This window comes from Bos mutus, chromosome 16, assembly GCF_027580195.1.
Source record: "Bos mutus isolate GX-2022 chromosome 16, NWIPB_WYAK_1.1, whole genome shotgun sequence".
NCBI classification, from domain to species: domain Eukaryota; kingdom Metazoa; phylum Chordata; class Mammalia; order Artiodactyla; family Bovidae; genus Bos; species Bos mutus.
Genome location: NC_091632.1, coordinates 38688260 through 38706055, shown reverse-complemented (window position 1 = coordinate 38706055; position 17796 = coordinate 38688260). Strand labels below are relative to the sequence as shown.

General features: G+C 48.9%; 1 protein-coding gene across 7 annotated transcripts in view; it reads left to right on the top strand.

Annotated features, from left to right (window-relative positions):
- The window catches only part of NPHP4 (nephrocystin 4), a 138124-nt gene that overhangs the window by 43526 nt on the left and 76802 nt on the right, over nucleotides 1-17796 (top strand). For 6 of the 7 annotated variants that reach the window (XM_070385113.1, XM_070385110.1, XM_070385112.1 and 3 more), the window contains exons 9-11: nucleotides 2328-2509; nucleotides 3192-3318; nucleotides 14966-15148. In XM_070385113.1, coding sequence (XP_070241214.1) covers nucleotides 2328-2509; nucleotides 3192-3318; nucleotides 14966-15148 — 492 coding nt within the window. The remainder of the gene's footprint in view (nucleotides 1-2327; nucleotides 2510-3191; nucleotides 3319-14965; nucleotides 15149-17796) is intronic. The other variant, XM_070385114.1, reaches the window with a different exon arrangement.

Genomic DNA, 17796 nt, shown 5'->3' with positions numbered 1-17796 from the left:
CATTGCAGGTGGACTCTACTGTCTGAGCAACCAGGGAAGACCTAATGTTTCTTAATCAGTCTTCATTTAAAAGTAAATTAAATCACCAAACGAGCTTAGGGAAACCTGTAAAATAGTCTACATTTAGAAGGGACATTTTCAGAGTATATGAAGATATTTCCAAGGAGATGACTATAAATTGCAACCACTTTGGTTCACTGAAGTGGTTTTCTGGGAGGGGCACTCCCCCAGGCACTGCCCAGGTCTGCCTGCCTGCATGACACCTGGTCCCTACATGGGCCCTTGTACACATGGCCCACTTTCCTGCATATTCCTTATCTGGATCCTTGGCACAACCCCTCTCAGGCTTCAGTCTCAGATCTGCCATCCTGCCCAGCTGCCCTGCCAGAGCTGCGGGCAGCGCCCCCATCCCCCTGCCCAGCGAGCTCTCTGGAGCGTCACTCTGCTTTGTTTCTCTGGGTGCTTGGCTGTGGAGAGGACCTGGTACCCTTTGCCTGTTAACTGGGGGATGCCAGTCCTTGTCTGGAGTATTTGCACCAGGAGGACACTGCACAGCGCTGCACCTGATGTGCCCCAGCAGTTGGCATGTTGTTTAGTCACTAAGTTGTGTCTGACTCTGCGACCCCATGGACTGCAGCATGCTAGGCTCCCCTGTCCTTCAGCATCTCCTGGAGTTTGCTCACATTCATGTCCATTGAGTTGTTATTTGTAAGAATGAATGATTCAGTCACCTGGTGCCCATCCTGAAGTTAGCAAATTATGAAGCTTGCAAATGATTAATTGCATGCACACACAAATATGTGTTCATGTATGAATAAGGTGGAATATTTTAAAATATGGACTCTTTTTTTCCTGCTGTCTACCCACACTACTCTAATATTTTGGCCACCTGATGTGAAGAGCCAACTCATTGGAAAAGACCCTGATGCTGGGAAAGATTGAAGGCAGGAGAAGAAGGGGGAGATAGAGGATGAGATGGTTGGATGGCATCACCAACTCAATGGACATGAATTTAAGAAATGCCAGGAGATGGTGAAGGGCAAGGAAGCCTGGCATGCTGTAGTTCATGGGGTCACAAAGAGTCAGACATGACTTAGCAACTGAACAACAACAACCCGTTCTTGAAAATGTAGCTCCATGTAACATAGTCCCACAAGAAACAGAAATGCTAAGCAGAGAATTGAAACAACTGCAAACTTTTTCTTGGTGTAGTTCCTGCTGTTTTCCCATTGCTCAGAGTAGATTGTCTGTGACTACTGAGATGTTTAAGGGTATCATTGTTGAATTTTATATGTTCCCATAAAGATCACTTTATTACATATTTCTACTCTCTTTGTATTTTTGTTCCCATTCAGTCGGAAGATACTGTTTCTGCCCCCGTTTTATTCTCATTACTCAAAGACTAATGGGCTGCATTTAGGTCAGTTCAGCATGATTAATGAGCAATGAAGAAAACTCAAAAATTCAGGGATCATTTTGCACCAATCCCATAATTTAATAAACAATAATAGCCTGGAGGAATATCCTTGCCCATTTTTTAGCATGCCTGTACATTTTTTGTTAAGATGAAACACTTTAATATCCAGAGATCACTTTGGGGCAGATTCCATTTTTATTGGGTTATGATTACTGCTGCCCCATCCACCCCAAGTCTCAGGTGTCTGAGTCGGGGGAGGGCAGAGGTATTGACACTCTCTGTGTTCAGCCTCTAGGCACCTCCATCATTGCCTGCCCTTGACTCTGGGGGCCTGTACACCCCAGAGCTCTGGATTCTGTTGGAGGAGCCGAGTCCCCTTGTTGCTAGTTTGCTGCACCTTGAGAATCATAGCGCAGCCTTGGAAAGTGAGAGTTAGCTGATTTGGGAATCTAGGGGGTGATTCCTGTACAAGGTGATGCTATTTGAGGAACCCCCAAAGTACCAAGAAAGTGCCCGAAGGCCAACCCACCCTGATTGGATAGTGCTTTACTAAGCTCCTTGGGTGGGCTTCCCTGGTGGCTCAGATGGTGAAGGATCCACCTGCAACGCAGGTGACCCAGGTTTGATCCCTGGATTGGGAAGATGCCCTGGAGAAAGGAATGGCAACCCACTCCAGTATTCTTGCCTGGGAAATCCCATGGACAGAGGAGCCTGTTGGGCTGCAGTCCGTGGGATTGCGAAGAGTTGGACACGACTGAGCAGCTAACACTATCATATTTTCACTAAGCTCCATCTGGTCTGGAAGGCCTGACACCTCTGGTTTTGTCTCCCTGGCGGCCTCTCCGCTGGGGGCTTTCCTGGCAAGCTCCCGCCCCTGCTCTGCGCCGGCCTCACTCTGTGCTCTTCCTAGGCGGGCAGCCCGCTGGACGTCGGCGCCCTGGAGATCCTGGAGCGGCGCCTGTGCGTGGGCGTGCACAATGGGTTGGGCTTCGTGCAGCGGCCGCAGGTCCTCGTGCTGGTGCCCGAGCTGGAGGTGGCCTTGACACGCTCTGCCAGCTTCAGCCGGAAGGTCGGCTCCTCTTCCAAGGCCAGGTATCTCCCCTGAGGCCCCAGGTCCAGCCCCCTGTGGAGTTGAGCGTCGGGGGTGGGCACCCAACCAGGGATCAGAGTGAAAGGCCATCACTCTTGCACGTGAGGGATGCGCTGTCCCACCTGGGTCCTTCCCCGGTGCTGCTTCCTACTCCGTCACAGCATCACAGCAGACCTCAGCATCCTGCAGTTGGAAAGATCCTGTTTTTGTGCCTTGATGGTTTTGGGGTTAGTGTTACAGATGCTTCCAGCTGTGGAGCCCCCACATGGTTCCCTCCAGAAGTTCCTGTGACCCTCACGTGACAGGGAACCAGAGGGCAGGAAGTTCTGCCACTAGATTCAGTCCTGGGCTCCTCAGATCACCATCAGAGACATCTCCCAGGGGTGCCACACGTGAGGCTGGGCAGAAGCCGGCCTTGGAGGGGGCACTTCCCTGGAGACTCTCCGTCCTCCCATCCCCAGTGCTGGCAGTTTGGCTAAGTATTGATTGCGGCATCTACAACACGCTCTGGTTTGGGACATTACCTTGGTGGCCAAACGCCCAGAAGAGCACAGGGACACTGCTCAGGAGGACTCTTGCAGCAGCAACACCAGGGGCCCCAGGGCCTGAGCTAATGAGGGGTGTTGGGTGCCGGGCAGTGGGAGCCACTGCCTGACTCACCCCTTCTCTATGTTCTCGGCCCAGCTCTGGAAACCAGGCGCTGGTCTTGAGAAGCCGTCTCCGACTCCCTGAGATGGTCCGTCACCCCGCGTTCGCCATTGTCTTCCAGCTGGAGTACGTGTTTAACAGCCCCTCGGGGGCGGACGGCAATGTAAGAACCACTGGGTTCCCACCCAGCGATGGGCTGCATGCACGGAGGATAAGCATAGTTACCATTAATGTTCTTTTGGTTAAAAGCAGTGTAATTATTATTAACGGTATGGATAACAAGCATGGAATGTGACTAGAAATCACTTCTTTCTGGTGATAGCTCTGTATGGAAACAGTATGTTCTGCTGGCAGATGGTGTGAATACTTCAGAAGGCAGCAGGCTTCATGATAGCATTAATTCTAATTATTAAATCAATAATTATTTTGAAAAATGAGGCCATTTTAGGGCATTTTTCAAATGGTACGAAGTGTAGCAAAGCTTGAATCTGCACAAGAGATGGATATTTTCTTTGAGTGGACTTTGTACGTGCCTGTCTCAGAACCAAGAGCAAGAATTTATAGGATTCAGTTGGAGAAAAGGTTGCAAAGAGACATCATTTACATCATTGATACAGATTTTTTGGAAAATCCAAACCATGCTATTCTTAAGATTCAGGTTTTTGTTTGAAAAAGCAAATATCATTATTTATTTATTTAAAAAAATTTTTAAAACTTTGACATTGGAGTATAGTTGATTAACCATGTTGTGATAACTCCAGTTGGACATTGAAGGGACTCAACCATACACATACATGTATCCGTTCTCCCCCAAACTCCCCTCCATCCAGCCTGCCACGTAACACTGAGCAAAGTTCCCTGTGCTATACAGTAGGTCCTTGTTGGTTTTCCATTTTAAATATAGCAGTGTGTACGTATCCATCCCAAGCTCCCTAACTCTTCCCTCCATTCTTCCCCTCTGGCAACCATAAGTTCATCCTCTGAGTCTGTTTCTGTTTTGTAATTAAGTTCATTTGTATCATTTCTTTTTAGATTCCACATATAAGGGATGTCATATGATATTTATCTTTTCCTTCTCTAACTTACTTCACTCTAGTATGACAACCTCTAGGTCCATCCGTGTGGCTACTAGTGGTATTATTTCAGTCTTTTTATGGATGAGTAGTATTCCATTGGAAAAGACTCTGATGCTGGGAGGGATTGGGGGCAGGAGGAAAAGGGGACGACAGAGGATGAGATGGCTGGATGGCATCACCGATTCGATGGACGTGAGTCTGAGTGAACTCTGGGAGTTGGTGATGGACAGGGAGGCCTGGCGTGCTGCGATTCATGGGGTCGCAAAGAGTCGGACACGACTGAGCGACTGAACTGAGCTGAACTGAACTGAGTATTCCATTGTATATATGTACCACATCTTCTTTATCCATTCCTCTGCCAATGGACGTTTATGCTGCTTCCTTGTCTTGGCTATTGTAAATAGTCCCTCAAAGAACACTGGTGTGCATATGTCCTTTTGGACTAAGTTTTTCTCTGGGTGTATGCCCAGGAGTGGGAATGCAGGGTCGTATGGTAGTGGTAGTAGTGGTAGTCGCTCAGTTGTGTCCAACTTTTTGCGACCCCAAGGACTGCAGCCCACCAGGCTCCTCTGTCCATGGGATTCTCCAGGCAAGAATACTAGAGTGGGTAGCCATTCCCTTCTCCAGGGTATCTCTCTGACCGAGTTCAGAGATTGAACTCGGCTCTCCTGCATTGCAGGCAGATACTTTACTATCTGAGCCACCAGGGAAATGTGTGGTAGCTCTACTGAAAAAGAAAAGATCATTTAACAAGCAAATTAAGAATAAAAAAGGCCACAAGATGCCTTCTGTGGTGGTCAGTCTGCTTGCATCACTGTGCAGCTGATGGAAAAACAGGGGACAGAGGGTGATTCTGGGGGGCCTTCAGAAGGAGAATGGGGTGTTGGCACAGCTGCCATGTTAGTTCCTGGTCTCCTCTGATGTCTGTTCCCTGTCGTGTATCAGGTGAGCTGACCCAGAGGCAGGTGTTCTGAGTGCAGCCGAACGAGTGATCTCCGTTGTTCTCACAAAGCTGTTGTTTCCAGCTCTGCTTTTCTTTCTTTGTTTCCAGAAGTTTCAGCCAAAATGCAACTCTGTGCAGATAAGCTTGTCTGCATGGGATGGGCAGAATGGGCTTAGGGTGGGACTACAGCAGGAGGGAGGGGTTTCAGGCCCTTCCCCACCCTGGGGAGGTGCAGGGTACCCTTGCTGTCTTGGGCATGAGCTGGGGCCCGATGCAGACGGAACCCCTGGAGGAGCAGCAGGACTGGTGCCTCCATGGGGGTCTCCATGTCGCTTGCCACTCATTTACATGTAGATAGTGTCTCCTCGAGAATATTAATTATGATCCACTTGCTATTATAAAGTCCACATGCTGAAACTGATACGACTTACCTGACACTTGATTATTATTATTTTTTAGCTCTTCATTGAAATGCTCACTGGCTGGCAGGTGGGTCCGCCACGCGTTGTTGCTTCGTGGAGCTCTTAGAATGTGGCTTGTAATAGCTCATCAATTCTTTTTGATGTGGAGGTTTATCTTAACATGGAATATTGGATTCCATTTTACTGTCATCAAGTGTACTTTCTTCAGTGTAATCTGGAGAGGAAATGTTCTGGCGTCTGAAATGATTTTCTGCACAAATTACTTGCTGCGTGAAGCAGCGAGTACGGGGTTAGCATTCCGGTGGTGAGCGCTGACTCAGGCATTCCCGTCACGACCAAACTTAGATGTAGCTGAGAAGACAGCCCTGCTGCTGCTGGCCTGGGCTCTCGTTCCCTCCCCTAGGCGTGTCCCCAGAGGGGACGTGGCCGTGGGGGCTCCTGCAAGGTCAGGGCTCGGCCTTGGAGGGGGCGGGTCGCTGCCGGCTTGCTCCTGCTTCTCCTCAGAGTCCATAATGGAGTGTGTTTTCGGGTGCATTCAGCCTGCAAATCCCTTTTTCCCTTTCCTTTCATTTTAAAAAGCTCTGAGGACATTCCAACTGTCAACAAAAGCAGTGTTGTTGTTCAGTTGCTAAGTCGTGTCCGACTCTGTGACCCCCTGGACTGCAGCAGCACGCCAGGCTGTTCTGTCCTTCACTTATCTCCCGGAGTTTGCTCAGATTCATGTCCATTGAATCGGTGATGCCATCCAACCATCCCACTCTCTGCTGCCCTCTTTTACTCTTGCCTTCAGTCTTTCCCTGGTGGCTCAGATGGTAAAGCGTCTGCCTACAATGCGGGAGACCCGGGTTCGATCCCTGTGTCGGGAAGATCCCCTGGAGAAGGAAATGGCAACCCAGTCCAGTACTCTTGCCTGGAAAATCCTATGGATGGAGGAACCTGGTAGGCTATAGTTCATGGGGTCGCAAAGAGTCAGACACGACTGAGCGACTTCACTATCACTATCAGTCTTTCCCAGCATCAGGGTCTTTTCCAATGAGTCGGCTCTTTGCATCAGGTGGCCAAAGTACTGGAGCTTCAGCATCAGTATGATTTTGTGGGGAACACAGACATTCAGTCCATGACATCACGTAAATGCTAAAACATGTTTTGATGTAGTTAAATGTATCGGTCTCTTCTTCTCTTGCATCTGGATTTTGAGTCGTAGTAAAAAAGCCTTTCCTTACTCCTGTAGAAGAATTCATCCATGTCTTCTCCTAGTAGGGGTACAGTTTCCATTTTTATGTTTAGGTCGCCTTTGTGGTGTGAGGAATAGGTCTAATTTCATCTTTGTACAGTGGCCGTCCAGTTGTAGCATCAAGTAAGTTGATGCTACTTATTATAAGTCCTTTGGGCCCAGTGACTTTAGCCTCTTTCAGTCATACATGAGATCTCTGTTTACACTTGGAGGAGGAAATGGCTGCTCACTCCATTACTCTTGCCTGGAGAATCTCATGGACAGAGGAGCCTGGCAGCTATAGTCCGTGGGGTCACAAAGAGTCGGGCACAACTGAGGGACTGAGCACGCACACACTCCCCTGCTCCTAGAGCACTGTTCTGCCCGGGGCCGCTCTGTCTGTTCTGTGCTGGGAGCATAGTGTAGTGGTGGGGGCCCTGCGGCTGTGGCCGCTCAGTGGTGCAGCAACCTGCAGCCCCTCCCCTTTATGACTCCTGTAGCTCTGCCTGCATTTGCTTTTCCCGAGGAATCTCAGTATCAACAGGTCTAGCTCCATAAAGAGAGTTTATTGGTGTTTTTGGGGGTGCATTAAATTTATTAATTAACTAGAGAGAATTGACGTGTTGTGGAAGTTGTGATGTTGTAACTGGGAAGAAGGGAAGTCTTTCTGCTTGTCCACTTCTGTTTTTGTGTCTTTTGGGGGTGATTTTAAAATAGGATTGTTTGTGCCCAGTTGTGTCTTACTCTTTGCAACCCTATGGACTGTAGCCTGCCAGGCTCCTCTGTCCATAGGATTTCCCAGGCACGAATACTGGAGTGGGTAGCCATTCCCATCTCTAGGGGACCTTCCCAACCTGGGGATCAAACCTGTGTCTTGTGCATTGGCAGGCAGATTCTTTACCACTAGTGTGGCCTGGGAAGCCCCCATATGGGTTTACAGTGTAGATTTTAAACAGCTTGAATAGCTCTTACTAAGTTTATTCACAGATATTTAATTTTTGTGCTGCTGTTTTAAGTGGAATTTTCTCTCTCACGTATTCTAACTTAACACCAAGAGTTTTCTTTTTGTGTATAGTCATTAAACAGTTTTGTTTTTTTTTAACCAGCACTTTCTATAGCTTTTGTCATATACCTCACTGTTTTTTATTTTTTTAAATATTTGTTTATTTGGCTGTGCCGAGTCCTAGTTGCAAATGTGGGATCTTTAGTTGTGACATGTGGGACCTAGTTCCCTGACCAGGGATGGAACCTGGGCCTCCTTGTGCTGGGAGTGTGGAGTCTTAGCCACTGGACCACGGGGGAAACCCCCTTCACTGTTTTTTAAGTTACACTTTATTTTGACGTCATTACGGATTCACATGCAGTTGTCAGAAATAAGCAGAGTGACCCTGCGTCCCTTTTCCAGTCGGCCCCGCTGGTACAGCTGTCTTTTGGCATTAAGTCCAGGTGGCCCACTTCTTCTTTCAGGTCTTGCCTGCTCTTCACGGCCTCTGGCTGGCTGACCTTGGGGCTGCTCCCCTCGACCTTCTCCTCTGTGTCCCCCACGCCTGCTCTGTGTGTTTCTGTGTTGTCCACTCCCCTCTCACTGTGCTCAGAATTTCTTGGTGCTCTAGGGGTGGCGTGCTCTAGGCTGTGGGCAGCTTCAATTCTTCCCCCAGTGCAGGCCTTCTCCCGAGACCCCTAGGAGCCTTTCATAGAAAAACTAGGCCTGGCTTTCATTCCCAGGGGTAGCTGCTACACCTCCATCCCAGGCGGTGGAGTTCCCTGCACTGAGGTCACAGCCCCGTAGAGTAGAGGGGCCACGCCCATGGGAAGGGGTGCCAGGTCGCCAAGCCTGAGCCGCATTGTCACTGGCTCTGTAGGACCCAGTGGGAGGTACGGGGAGGGAAGCAGACCCAGGCAAGGGTTCTCTGGAGAAGCAAATGCAAAGGCCCTGGGGTAGCCACATGCTGGTCTCTGGGCTGCAGACTCTGAAGGGCAAGAGGTTGCCCACCTATCTACATCACCACTCCCAGCCCCACTCATGATGGTTTCCTTGTTGCTCCTTTCAAGCTTTGTTGATAGCTTTTTTTCCAAAGAGGACTGGAGTGTTACGAGTCCTTTAGCCAGCATACAGAGTAATTCTAGGTTGTAGAACTTCCTTAAAACCATACCCCATTGTTTTTCATTGCACATGTGTATGTTTAAAAGTAATTACTGTACTCCGTAGAAGGAAATGAAAATATTGCCTGCCAAGTGATTACTGTGCTTTTAAGTGACTCTGCGTATACTGTGTCGTATATGAGCAGATTAAACGACTTTAATTACACGTCCTTGGGTTTCCTTTCCCAGCCTGGATGTGTGGGGAGGAAATTATTCTGCAGCAGCTGCTGAGTTCACTATGTGTCTAGTTGGGAAAAGGTTTTGGCGTATAATCAATCCATTTCTGGAAGGAAAGACTTCGGGCTGATGGTATGTGGTCAGTGAGCCTTCTCTTTGCCTGCTGGTCCTGGGGGCCTTGTGCTCCTTGGCAGGAAGGAGGACAGAAACCCTGGTCCTAAGTGCCCGTTTCTTTTCTAACTCTGCCCCTTGGATGGGTTTCAGGGTCTCAGGCCCTGTGAAGTTCTCAGTGGTCAGGCACCCAGGGTGCTATAAGGAGCACATGAAAACAGCCACCTTAACCTTAGGTGTTGCTCGTGGCCCAGCCCTGAGACTCCAGAGCTGCCAGCTGCCCATGTGGGCCAGCCTGGCTTCCATGCGGATGGAAGCATCTTGGTCTGTGCTGCCAGGGTCAGGCCTGGGCCCACCCTCTGTGGGTGGCTGCAACCCCTCTGGGGTTGGCATTTGTGAGCTGTGAGGAGGGTCACATGGGCATGTGGTGGACACCCCAGAAGGGGCCTGTGCCCACCTGGGCCAGGCTGCCTTCTGCCCGGCTCCTCTATCTGTCCCAAGGTTCCTAAATCTCTCTCTGTCTCTCAGCTCCCTTATCCCCCGCCTCCCATCCTGTGATGGGCCTGCTGCTGGGGATGTTTGGACACCTTCTCACATCGCAGTTTGCTTTTCTTGTTTGTGTTCATCACGGGCCCTGGTGTAGCTGCCCCCATTGAGGGGGGCCAATTCTGTCTCTGGAGGTGGCCTCAGGCCAGGGGAACCCCCACCTATGGGTGCCCCATCACCTCTGCAGTGTGTTTCTGGGCTTTGGGCTGTAGTACCCAGAGTTGGCATGGAGGGGGCTCAGGAGGTGACATGGGGCCCCACCAGGAGGAAAAAGTTCTCATTGAAGATCTAGACAAAAGTCAACCTTATGAAACATCCAGATATGTTTACCTGCCTCGAGGGGAGTTCTGAGCTGGTCTGGGGACAGAGGCCAAGGGGAGCCCCTCCCTCAGTCTCCTGGGGTGGCCTGAACAGACTGCCCTGAATGACTTGGCTTAAAACAGCAGACATCTATTCTCTCACAGTCCTGGATCCAGAATTGATTCCATTTGGCTGAAATCGAGACATCGGGAGGGGCTTGCTCCTTCCAAAGGCTCCAGGGAGCATCCCTCCTGCCTCTCCTAGGTTTCATTCCTGGGCTTCGACTGCATCGCTCCAGCCTCTGCTTCTGTCTTCACGTGGCCTTCCATCTGTGCGTCTCCCTCTGTTCTTCTGTCTCAGGTCTCTCTCTGTCCTACTCTTGTACAAACACCTGTCACTGGGTTTAGGGCCTCCCTGGATCATTAGGTCTCATCATCTCATGGCACTCAGTTACCTCTGCATGGACCTTTTCTCTGAATAAGGTCACAGTCACAGAGTCCAGGGATTGGGGAGCGGACATGCATTTTGGGGGCCACCATTCAGTCTATTCTGGGGAGCCTGGGTTGCAGCATCTCCAGGGGTCAAGTGTCTGTGTTCTGTGTGCCCCGTGCCTGGTGGATGTCAGCATGCACTTCTGTTCCATGGCAAACCTGACTGGTGATCCAAGTGTATTCCTTTGGCCTTTTGTGTGTTGTCTCCTATTGTAACTGAAAATGTGAATGGGAACAATTCAATGTGTGTGTGGTTTTTTTTTTTTTTACAATTTGGATGAAGTCAAACCCACTTTGACAGAATAAGATACTTTAAAGTAACAGATCTGATCTCACCCACTAGATTCACAGACAGGAGGAGGTTTGTCACATTGACGGATGAAATACTGCTCTTGCTCTGCCCACCTGCTTGGCTGCACCTGGCCTTGTCCTTGAGCTGAGGGTGGGAGTTGGGAGCCTGGGCTTAGGGAGGGTCTCGTTTTCAGGCATCGCCCTGGCCTGTCGGGAGAGAGTACAGACTAATAAAGGGCCAGTGGGTTGCCACCTAGCCGTTGTCCCAATGAAGGAGTGAGCCATAACTCACTGACCCTCCCTTCTTGTTAGAGATGTTGAAACAAAGTGTGGGAAGTGGCTATTTGTTTATCTGACATCTGCTTCACACAGAGAAACACCATATAGACCAAGGACAAGAAAATCAACAGAAAGCGTGAAAGTAGGAAGCTGGGGATCGGTTGCTGCTTTTGAGAGATTAAGCCAGAAGGGACTGGCACAGATAGCATGAAACCGGGGGCACATGTTTTAACTTTGACCCTGTAGTAAACTTATGAATTTAGGGGAGATGGCTATTTACAAAAGTAGTATAGGTATCACTGAGTCCTTATAGTTTTTTTTTTTTCTGGCCAGTTTTGTGAATACATTTAGTATTTTTATTTTTAATATCATTGTGATGGTATTCCTTAATTTGGCTTTTAAACTTTTTCTCCTTTATTTATCTATTTGGCTGCACCAGGTCTAAGTTGCAGTACATGGGATTATTGATTTTCTTTGCAGCCTGCAGAACTTTAGTTGTGGCAGGTGGGATCTAGTTCCCTGACCAGGGATCGAACCTGGGCCCCCCTGCAGTGGTAGCATGGCGTCTTAGCCACTAGACCACCAGGGAAGCCCCTATCATTTATTTTATAAAAAGCAGTGGATTTTTTTCGCAGCTTTTGGCTGGTAACACTGTGGTTACTCAGGGCCGTTTTGTTCTGTCCCCCGGCTGAGGGACGGGAAGGGCGGGTGCCCTCTGTATATTTGACAGACACCAGAAGCGCATATTTGATACTGGGAGTGCGGCACACAGACTCACGCTTAGGATCCTTACTTGGCTGGTTCTTGGCTTGTGTTTCCAGGATGTGGGTTTTTGCTCATTGAATTGACCCAAACCCCTGCTCAGCTCTGTGACTGTGCAGAACACGGCAGAATCCTAACCCGTGGTCTGAAATGGGTTTAGCTCCAGTAAACGATCAGAAGAGGCTGAAGTGGGTGGTTTGAGGTCCAGTTACAGGGGGCCTCAGGAAAAAGAGGTTAATTCACAAGCAGACACTGATTCTGGATGTTCCCCACGTGGATACAAAGGATGTGATGGGATGGGCTGTCATCTGAAGCAGTCTGGAAAGACCAACTTAGGTGAAACTTGAACTTCCTGTTCTCTCCGCCCCCCTGCTTAGTTCCCCGACCAGGGATCGAACCCACAGCCCCGGCAGTGGAAGGGTGGAGTTCCAACCTCTGAACCGCCAGGGAAGTCCCAGCGCTTCCTGTTCCTTATTGTGTGCACGTAGCCTCTGCTGAGGTCTCACCCAGCTGACCGTCAATTCTTCTGTGTTGGATTCCACCCAGAGTCCTTGTGTGTGTATGTGCGATCTGCCTTGAACCTGAGTGCACTCAAGTCCTGGCTGTGACAGTGACACATGACTCACTCGTGTCCAGTCAATCATCCAGGGTCTGTTGGGAGCCCAGGGTACACTGCTAGAGCCTTCCTGGGCTCCGTGGTCCCAGACACAACTCAGGTCAAAGGATTCCCATCGCCTTTCCTTGGGGACCCTCCCCTTTCCTGGGGACCACTGCAGACAAGCCTTGGCTTCCACTCCTTCTGAGAGTCTGAGACCCCCTCCTTGCAGGCTGTCTGCTTCCCTGTGACCACGGCCTGAGTTGGAGGGCTGCTGGGTTAGCTCACGTGGTTGGTGGTCAAGAGGGATGGAGGGCTTTGGTAAGGAACCATCCAGTCCTTTGCTCTCCTAGTGCCCCAGGGTGTGGAGGAAGATGCTGAGTTTGGTACTGATCAGGGTTCTTGGCCTTTCCTGATCAATAGAAATTGATCAGAGGCCAGACAGGAAATCCAGGCAAAGCTTTATTGGGGTTCTGGCTGGTTGCAGGGGGGTGAAAACAAGCAACAACTTATCTTGCTTGTTCCCCAAGGACTGGGTGAGCTGGTTCCTTTTTGGGGTGAGGGTCAGAGCAGGTCAAGGGGTCAGGCTGGAGGAGTGGCCTAGGTGGTTTGCTCACCCCTTGGTGGTGGTGTGTGCAAGGGGTGTGAGTAGTACCCTGTTTTTGCTCCTGGCGTTTTGCAAATGGCAGTTGGGTGTTTGGTCTTTTTGTATCTTGTCTATAATTTGCCCCAACTGCACATGCATGCAGCTGTTTTTTAGTCCCTACAGTTTCTTTGTATTTTGTTGCTGGAGGAGAGGTGTGTCCAGGTGCAAGCACTGCAGCCAAGGGTCTCAGGTCCCAGGTCCAGGCCCCAGCCTTCTCACGACCATGTTCCATTTCACACCTGCCGCCTGCAGGTGGCTTCTGCCCCGCATCCCCAGGGGGGCTGGGAATCCGGTGGAGGCGGGTGTGGCTGCTGCCCTGAGTCTGGGCTGTCAGTCTGACTTCGTTTGATGCCACTGGGCTCTTGGGGTGGAAAGCGCTGTTCCTGGGCTCCTGTCTTACCTGCTGTTGTCATGTGCCTGGTGGCTTCTGGTCAGGAAATGGCCTTCCTGGGGGTACTGATATGTCTCCTGCCAGGGAATGAGCCAGTGTCTCTGGAGCTGCCTTAAGGGGGTAGATCACGAGTCTCATTGCCCAGCTGAGCAGGAATGTCAGGACTTGACCAGGACCCACTTTGAGTTCCACTTTATTCTTGCTTCATTTTGAATAATGGATGAAAGTGGTTTCTTTAAAATACCACTGACTCAAGCCTTGAAACCATATTTGTGAAAATGGCTTTGTCTGAAGGTGGAGGCTACTTCTGGGGAGGGGTGTCCTAGCATTGTCCTCCCTTTCATCTGGCCAGTGATAGAGACAGTGAAAGAAGGCACAGCAGGAAACATTTGGCCTGGGTGATTTCCTAGTTACATATAAGCTACATACACAGAACATACAGTGAGGAGCTGAAAGTGCTAGAGAAAATGTGTGCTGAAACCCTAACTGGAGTGTGCACGTATATTCTTCATTATTTGATGAAGTGTCTTGTTACTAACACAAAGTGCCATTCCTGGTGTTTTATTCATGGATCTGGGTGGATGGTAAAGTGCAGAGCGTTTGAAAACCTGCGGAAGATGTGGTACATGTACACAATGGAATATTACTCAGTCAGTAAAAGGAATGAAATTGGGTCATTTGTAGAGACGTGGATGGACCTAGAGTCTGTCATACAGAGTGCAGTAAGTCAGAAAGAAAAACAAATATTGTATATTAATGCATACATGTGGAATTTAGAAAAAGGGTTCAGATGAACCTATTTGCAAAGCAGAAATAGAGACACAGACTAGAGAGTGGCCCTGTGGACACAGGCTGGGGAGGGAGAGTGGGGCAAACCGGGAGAGTGGCACTGACATATAGACGCCACCATGTGTAAAATACACAGCTGGTGGGGGCTTGGTGTAAAGCACAGGGAGCTCAGCTCAGTGCTCTGTGATGACTTAGAGGTGTGGGATGGGGCAAGGGGAGGGAGGCTCTAGGGGGAAGGGATACATGTATACACGTAGCTGATTCACTTTGTTGTATAGCAGAAACTAACAAGACATTGTAAAGAAACTGTATTCCTAAAAAGGAAGAAAAGGAAACCTGCATAAGGATCCTGTGGAAGAGGAGGAATCATAAAGGCAGTGTTGGTCTTCAGGAGGGTCCTGGTTACACTGGGGCGGGAGTGGGGAGGGTCTCAGAATCAGAGGCTGGCTTCCCTGCCCACTCTGAGCCACCGACGTGGTGCCACATCCTCCTCTGTGGTGGGCCTTCTTTTTGTGATGACCCCCTGCCTTGCTGCGCTGCCCTGTGGCGAGATTTTCCCGGGAAAGCACTGTTGATTTCCCCACCCATGGGGGTTTGGTGACAACCTATGACCCATATGCTTTGTTTCCATTCCAGGCAGCTTCACTCACCTCCTTGTCCAGCCTGGCATGTATGCACATGGTTCGCTGGGCTGTCTGGAACCCCTCGCTGGAAGCCAGCTCCGGGCAGGTGATGTTACCTCTCCAGGGTGGCATCCAGTCCAACCCTTCGCACTGTCTGGTCTATAAGGTACCCCCAGCCAGCATAAGCTCCGAAGAGGTAAATGTTAGAGACCCTATAAGTGTGATTGCTTTTTACATGCTTCTAGCAAGTTCATGTATTTTCAACAGCAGAGCTGACAAATACGTTTGTTGATGTTTCATGAGCAGTATTTTTTCAGGTCACAGATTTGCCCTTAAAAAATAAGTATGATTGCTGAGTCATAATCAGAAACACACATTACCATATGTAAAATAGATAGCCAGTGGGAATTTGCTGTAGGACCCAGGGAGCTCAAATCGGGTGCTCTGTGACAACCTAGAGGGGTGGGATGGGATGGGAGGTGGGAGGAGGGGTTCAAGAGAGAGGGGACATACGTATACCTATAGCTGATTCATGTTGATGTGTGGCAGAAACCAACACAGTATTGTAAAGCAGTTATCCTTTGATTAAAAACAAATTAAAAAAATAATGACTAAAAAATAATGGCAGGATAAAGAAAAAAAATTAAAAAAAGAAAAAATATAAGTGTGACTGCTGAATTATAATCAGTTTTGTGGGCTTCCCTGGTGGCTCAGAGGTTAAAGCTTCTGCCTGCAATGCTGGAGACCTGGGTTCGATCCCTGGGTTGGGAAGATCCGCTGGAGAAGGAAATGGCAGTCCACTCCAGTATTCTTGCCCGGAGAATCCCATGGATGGAGAAGCCTGGTGGGCTACAGTCCACGGGTCACTAAGAGTTGGACACGACTGAGCGACTTCACTTTCACTTTGACCTCCCTGAAGGTGGTGGTTTTTCTGGGGTCTTATTATGCCCCTGCTTATGTAGCCATTTCTCAAGGTGGCCTGTGCCTCTTATTTTTACACAGAGAGCCACGAGATCACTTCTGTGCTTTTTAAAATGCCCTCTTTTTTAAAAAATTATTTTTTATTGAAATATAGTTTAAGTACAGTGTTGTATTAATTACTGCCATACAGCAAAGTGACTTGGTTACACACATATATACATTCTTTTCCACTGTGGTTTATCACAGAATATTGAATATAGTCGGAGAAGGCAATGGCACCCTACTCCAGTAGTCTTGCCTGGAAAATCCCATGGCCAGAGGAGCCTGGTAGGCTGCAGTCCATGGGGTTGCTAGAAGTCAGACACGGCTGAGCAACTTCGCTTTCACTTTTCACTTTCATGCATTGGAGAAGGAAATGGCAACCCACTCCAGTGTTCTTGCTGGGAGAATCCCAGGGACGGGGGAGCCTGGTGGGCTGCCGTCTATGGGGTTGCACAGAGTCGGACACGACTGAAGTGACTTAGCAACAGCAGCAGCATTGAGTATAGTTCCCTGTGCTATTCAGTAGGACCTTGTTGTTTATCCATTTTATATGGATCAGTTCGCATCTGCTAACCCTAAACTCCCAATCCTTCCCTCCCCCATCCCCCACCAATCACAAGTCTTCTCTATGTTTTGTGATTCTCTTTCATAGATAACTTCATTTGTGTCATATTTTAGATGCTACATATAAGCGATATCATATGGTATTTGTCTTACTCTTTCTGTCTTCCTTCACTTAGTATGATACTCTCTAGTCGCATCCATGTTGTAGCAAATGGCATTATTTCATTCTTTTTCAAGGCTGAGTAGTGTTCCTCTGTGTATATGTGCCGCAGCATCTTTATCCACACCTCTATGGTTGGACATTTAGGTTGTTTCTATGTCCGGGCTATTGTGACTAGTGCTGCTACGAACATAGGGATACATGTATCTTTTTGAATTATAGTTTTTTCCATATGTTTGCCCAGGAGTGGAAGTGCTGGATCATATAATAATTCTATTTTTAGCTTTCTGAGGCACCTCTGTACTGTTTTCCACAGTGGCTCCGTCAACTTTCATTCCCACCAGCAGTCGAGGAGGGTTCCCTTATAAACAAGCCCTCTTTTAATGTTTGTACACTGGGGGCTGTGTCTTGTGTGCACAAGGCTGGAGTGCGAGCTGGGCAGTTGGCATCCCCCTGGCTGGTCTTTGTGGCTCATCACTTATGTTCACTTGACCTCGACTCTCTCTAGCTGTGTCCAGAGGGGAGGGACCACAGCAGAACTTATATAAATCCATTTTGAAATGAAGCTTTCTCTGATCCCCACTGTAGAAAGCAAACAGAAGTGGGCCCGTGGAGGCATGTTTGTGTGTGGGTCTCACCCCATGTGCTCCCCTGGCCTGTTGGCAGTCCTGCAGGGTGGGGAGCAGGGACCCCAGGACACAGATGCTGTGTGACACCCCTGCTCTGGCTGACTTCTGGGTCCTTCTGACACTAATGGGTCATTGCAGGGTTTCTGCCTGGGTATGTGTTTTATTCTTCTGCTGACATTCCTGAGATACGCCTATCCTGTCTCAGCAGATCAAATGGGAGCCTTCTAGGACTCAATTGGCTCATTTTTCTTGGGTAAAGGACCATACCTGTTATTTCAGTATGTCATTCATGTGCTGACTCCAGTGACAAGCATCATATTCAGTGTTATTATTTATGATGTGGATTATGCCTTGGGGACCTGAATCAGCGAGCAGCTGATCATGCAGCTTCTCTTATTATAAGGAATGTCCCTCATTACAGGACTACATTTTGCTGCATTCCCACATGGTCTGGTTTCAGCCCTTATTATAAACTTGCTATTAGAAATCCTGAAGCTACTGCCATATTCTCATTCTCTCTTGCTGTGT